The sequence below is a fragment of the Mus caroli genome, chromosome 11 (assembly GCF_900094665.2).
Source record: "Mus caroli chromosome 11, CAROLI_EIJ_v1.1, whole genome shotgun sequence".
NCBI lineage: Eukaryota > Metazoa > Chordata > Mammalia > Rodentia > Muridae > Mus > Mus caroli.
Window position 1 is genome coordinate 112,638,480 of NC_034580.1, and position 6,123 is coordinate 112,644,602.

At 49.9% G+C, this 6,123-nt stretch overlaps 1 protein-coding gene across 1 annotated transcript in view; it reads right to left on the minus strand.

Annotated features, from left to right (window-relative positions):
* Positions 1–1,551: 1,551 nt before the first annotated feature.
* Positions 1,552–6,123, minus strand: part of Mxra7 (matrix remodeling associated 7) — a 25,142-nt gene continuing 20,570 nt past the window's right edge. The window contains exon 4 of the mRNA XM_021177280.2: positions 1,552–3,108. Coding sequence (XP_021032939.1) covers positions 2,994–3,108 — 115 coding nt within the window. The 3' untranslated portion in view covers positions 1,552–2,993. The remainder of the gene's footprint in view (positions 3,109–6,123) is intronic.

The following is a 6,123-nucleotide window of genomic DNA, read 5'->3' on the forward strand; positions in this document are numbered from 1 at the left end:
TTGGTTGGGTTGGTTTGGTTTGGCTTTTAAGATTTATTTGTGTGTGAGTGTGTGCACACACATGCATGCACTTGCCACATGTTCAGATGCCCACAGAGAACAGAAGAAACCATCAGATCCCATGGAAATGGAGTTACAGGAAGTTTTGAGCCACACCAACACGGGTGCTGGCAAGCCACTTTGGGTCCTCTGAAGGAGCCAATGCTCTTGGCTGCTGAGTCACCTCTCTGCTCTGTCCCACTTTTTAAAATATTGCCTTCACATTTTAAAAAAAAATTTTGTGTGTGTTCGTGTGGGGAGGGCACACTCAGCAGTCATGCGGGGGTCAGAGGACAACTAAAGTGGAGTCAGTTCTCTTCTTCCACCATGTGGGTCCCAGAGACTGAACTCAGGTTATCAGGCTTGGTGGCAGGCACCTTTAATTGGCTAAGCCAACTCTCCTGCTGCCTTCTCCTCCTCCTCCTTCTCCTCTACCTCTTCTTTTTCTTCTTCTTCTATTATTATTATCGTTGTTGTTGTTGTTATTATTGTAGTAGTAGTAACACAAGGTCTATGTAATCCTGGGTATCCCAGAAATCATTATATAAGTCAGGCTGGCCTCAAACTTAAGAGATCCTCACCTCAGAGAGCCTCCCATGTACGCCACCATCAATGGTGTTTTCTTTAAAAATATATTATTTTTCTGTACGTGTGCACGTGCGTGCGTGTACTCATGCCTGCATGTGCACATGGAGGCCAAAGGAGAGCATCAAGTGTCTGCTATCATTTTGAGGCAGGGTTCTCTCTCTCTCTCTCTCTCTCTCTCTCTCTCTCTCTCTCTCTCTCTCAGAACCAATAGCTTGCACCTCCTCAGCCAAGGGGGGAAGACAACAAGCCCCAGCAATCCTCCTGCCTCCACCCCCATCAGAACTGAGGTTACAGTTTTGGTGGGAACACCCAGCTTGTGACACAGAGGCTGGGATTCAAACTTCCACCTTCAAGACTGTGGAGCAAGCTGCTGTCTGAAGCCCCTGTCCTGTATCTGTAACATCTGTAACACTTCTCACTGCTATGACCAGGTGTCTGACAAGATACAAATTAAGGGAGGAGGGCTAATTCTGACCACAGGGTTAGGGCAGAATCAGTTATGGTGAGGAGGTCCCAGCAGGAGTATGGTACTGCTGGCCACAGTGTGTACACAGCTAGGAAGCAGAGAGGGATGGACATGGGGGCTCAGCTCATGTTCCCTTCACTATCGAGTCAAGGTGGCAGCCTATGGAGCCTTGCTCCCCTCCTTCAGCATGGGCCTTCCCTCTTCAGTTAAACCTCCCAGAAACAGCCTCCCAGACATGTCCAGAGGCATGCCTCCCGGGTGATTTTATGTCTTGCCAAGTTGACACTCAGTGCTAACCATCACACCTGCCTTGGCTTGTCAGCAGCCCTGGGGGGAACTGAGTTTTTTCCTTTTGACATCTGTGAGTAAATAGGGTTTCCTCTTGGTTTCAGCTCTGGTGAATGCTCTGTGTTCAATCTCACCAGTGATGCCAGGAATGTTTAAGAATGGCTTCTGAGTCTGCAGATACATTTATTTCATCATCTGTGTGCACGTGCGAGTGCGAACATAAGCATGAGACCCGGGGAGGCAAGAAGAGGAGGAGGCGCCCGTGCTCTGGACCTGGAGTCACAGGAAGCTGTGAGCTGCCTGCCGTGGCCGTGGGAACCGCACTGAGGTCCTGTGGAAGAGCAGCAAGCACCCTCTACTGCAGAGCCCTCTCCAGGCACCTGCACTCACATGCAACACACACACACGCACGCACGCACGCACGCACGCACATACACACGCGGATAGTTAACTCCGGTCTCTATACTTCGAGCTAAATCTCTATATCAATTTAGCTTTATTTTAGCAAATAAAAACGGACCTTAAGAGCTTTCCCACTGGCCAGGCAGTGGTAGCACAAGGCTTTAATCACAGCACTCAGAGGCAGAGGCAGGTGGATCTCTGAGTTCCAGACCAGCCTGGTCTACAGAGTGAGCTTCAGGACAGCCGGGGCTACACAGAGAAACCCGGTCTGGAGAAAGAAAAACAAAAAACTTTCCTTCTTCTTTCCTTAGGATAACCTTGACTCGGTCTGCTCAGCCTATGAACCCTCTGGCCAGTGGGGTGATAAGAAGTAGGACAAGAAGTGGGTATAAAGGAGCTGCTGTGACCCCCACCCCCATCATTGCTGAGTGGTCTACCTTGGCACTTATTCTAGATGACACCGGGATGCTTTCTGGTAATTTCTCATTCTCTAAAGGCCGTTGGTCTCACCAAGGGGACTGATCATGGTGTCTTTTTTGAGCTGGGGTAGGGTGTGGGGAGGAAGGTGTCTGGTGCTGGGGGTGGAACTCAGGGGCCTTGATCTTAGGACACACATGCTCTACCCAGGGCTCCTGCTATGTGTCTGGCATAATCTTCTGTGTGCCAGACACGCTCAAGGCGTGACTATACTGAGGACAAGCTTCAGCAGTGACCCCACGGTTCTGCCCCAGGGTGATGGCTGGGCCTTTCAATCAGACTTTTACTAAAATATTGCTCCTCTACTGCTTGCTTCAACTACCACCCCAGATGCTTCCAGAAATAACCCTAGGGCAGAATGAAGAGTGTGGTGTTACTAGATCACACCTATATCCTCCCCCCATAGCACCCTGTATTTTGTCTACACTAAAAACTTAGGTGCCAAACACCGAGTCTCATCATCTCCCCCGGCCCCCCGCTCTGAGTCTGTAGAACACGGCCCAGCTGAACCCACACCAGCAAGCTGAAGCCAGGGCCATCAGGGGTTTCCTCCCTGGAGAAATGATGTAGGTTCCTCTGACGTGATATATAAATTGCAGATCCTTACATAGCACAGGTCTCTCTGTTTTTATAAGACAGTCTTTCAAACAAAGGTCTGGGAGTCACAACGGCCTGGGCCGAGTCCCTCAGAGTTGTCAGGGCGTCCTGGGTCACATCTTGCCGGGTGACAGGCCTACATGTCATAGAGTCGGAGTTGCTCCTGCATGTCCCCGTCTGACATCTCGCCAAAGGTGTCCTTGTTGTCCTTCATGAGCTTGAAGATGGCAGCCAGCTGTTCTTTCTGAACTCTGTTGAGAAGAGAGGATGAGAGGAAGAGGGTGCTCCCGACCCAGGGCAGGGGCGGGGCGGAACAGGGTCGGCCTAGGTGCAGACTCTCCTCTTTTCTAACCACTTGTGCTTTTCTGTGTAAGCTCCACTTAAAATGCAGGAGGCAGTTTGCACTAATACACTCAGCCCTGAAACCCTTGCCACTTTCTGCTTGGGCCTATTATAGCTGATCTGCATGTCACAGTGGAGCAAGGAAGAAGGGGACACCCCCCCCCCCCACCGTGTCCTTACGTGGCTTGAGGTGCTGAGAAAGAGGGATGAACCAGAAGGGAAGGAAATGGAGGCATACAGATGTGCACATACAGATGTGCAGGCCAGAGTGCTGGGCAGTGGGGAGGGTAGGTTGAAATCTAGCCCCTGGGTTCTGCTGCCTAGAGAGAGGGACATTTCCTCATGTGCTCAAAGCAGGTGTGGATGCAGATGCCTCGGTGTTGGCCCCATGGTTTCCATGGCTGCCTTGTGGTTTGTGAGACTCTGGCCACACCATCTGACCAGCGCAGAAGGACTCCCATTGCTAATATCAAGGGTGGGCTGAGCAGCTGAAGCCAGGGACAATGTGTGCCCTGTGAGCAGCATAGATTCTGCAGTTCCTGCCCCCATTCATGACATACTATTGCTTTGGGACCTAGAGAGAACTGAAGCCATGGAGCCACAGGACAGCTCAGATCTCAGCCCTCCAAAGGCCACGGCTGCTCTAGCTGTGCTGTAAGCCCGTCATAATGGAGCATGTCTCAGCAAAGCTTTGGCCAACTGGTTTATCTGGAGGGGTGGTCCTGATGTGTCAGGTCTTAGGCTATGGTTTTCACCTTGTAAAACCCTGGCTATCCTAGAACTTGGTTTGTAGACCAGGCTGGCCTCAAACTCGCAGAGATCACCTGCCTCTGCCTCTGCCTCTGCCTCTGCCTCTGCCTCTGCCTCTGCCTCTGCCTCTGCCTCTGCCTCTGCCTCTGCCTCTGCCTCTGCNCTCTGCCTCTGCCTCTGCCTCTGCCTCTGCCTCTGCCTCTGCCTCTGCCTCTGCCTCTGCCTCTGCCTCTGCCTCTGCCTCTGCCTCTGTCTCTGCCTCTGGATGGCCGGGATCAAAGGCAGATGCCAGCACGCTAGCATGCCAGGCTCTTGTGCTTTCAATGACATTCCTTCTTCTGTGAGTTCTCACACCCACCCTCCACCCTCCACTCAATCAGCGGTTTTCTGTCTACAGTGGCTTCTAGCAGCTGGATTAACAGATGTCCCGATTCCTACCCTCCTTTCTCTGGACAAACTAGGTCTGTCGTCAGTTCTGCTGTAAACGGAAGAGGGGCCATGTAGGCTGCACTCTGAACCCTACTATGTGAAGAATGGGTGAACAGAGAGGATGCCCCCCCCAGAGCCGTGGATGAAATCACTGTCGGGTGTATGGTTAGCACAGTCCCTTAATGAATGTCCGTAAGGTTTTGGCGGCCATGATGGCTGTGTATTTATAATAATTATTATTATTATTTATTATTATTAATTTTTAGAGTTCATTTTGGAGGCAGGGGTGTTGAGACAGGGTCTAACTATGTAGACTTTGCTAGCCTGGAATTTACTATGTAAAATCTGCCTGCAGATACTGTGATCACAGCTGATGCTACCACTACCCCCTACTTATAGGGCCATGGTATTTATTTATTTATTTATTTATTTATTTATTTATTTATTCATTCATCCTTATTCTTATGTGTATGGGAGTTTCACCTACACGTATGTATATGTATCATGTGTTTGCCTAGGGCCCTCGGAGGTCAGAAGAAGAAACGGGATCCCCTGAGACTAGAATTACGGATGGCTGTGAGTCACCATCTGGGTGCTGGGAACTGAACCCATCTCCTCTGCAAGAACAAACGCTCTGGGCCCAGGAGCCACCTCTCCAGCCCTGGGATGTGTATTTTCAATCAGGTGTGCATAGGGTTCCATACTCTGCTGGGATTGTCCAAGACATCAAAATGAGGGTAGGCTTAAACGTATGCCCATTGTTTCTAAAGATTTTTTTAAAAAAGAAAGAAAAAAAGAAAGAAAAAAAGCAAACTGAAGAAACACACGGTAACCAAGATTCTCTACTCGATGTTTATTGGCCTGAACACAGGCTGAACACAGAGAACCAAGCCGCCAGCAGTGCCAGGGCCTTGCTGCCCACAAGCCATGCTCAGGTTCCACCCAAGCCTAGCCAATCATATCCAGAGGAAATCGCTATTCTAGGTGGAGGAGATCCCGGCATAGGCAGGGACTTGGCTATTACTGTTTAGGGACAGTTGAGTGTGACTGTTGGTCATGTGGCTCTGTGTCTAGCTAAGGCAGTGTGTGTGTGTACACAGTGTGTGTGCACAGTGTGTGTGTGTGTACAGCTGCTTTGTCGTCTGTTCAGCCCTAAGCCCGGAACCCGAGTTATCAGGGAGGAGACAAATACACGGCTTAGGAATTGATGCTGGACATTTTCCAGGCTTCTGTTAAATAGGAAGTCTTCTAAAAAAAAACTAGTGCTTTAGAAAAAAACGTTTTCACCAACAAGTCTATGACTTCCAAATCATTCGATATAAATACTGTCAAATATAAAATTCTAAAAAAACCTAACCTGGGAACGGTGAGTGATTATCTGCTGAGGTTCTAAGTCATCTAGGAAAAAAAAAAACTTAGAAAATGCACGGCCCAGAAGTCTCCTGGAAGCTAATACTGTCATTGCTTCTGCAAGCAGAAGTGGAGACTGGGCTGAGCCGGTAAGAACGCTACTGGGAAGGCTTCTTACTATTGAGAGGGTTGGACCCGAGACTCCTGCGGTGTGGGTGGGAGCACAAAACGGAGGCCCTATTAAAGCTAATGCCTGACATGAGTCATTCCGGCCTGAGAGGAAAGTGCCCCAGCCCCACGTGTGTGTGTGTGTGTGTGTGTGTGTGTGTGTGTGTGTGTGTGAGTGTGGGTGACCACCTCTGGGTAACTACCTCTGGGTGACCACCCGTGAGTAC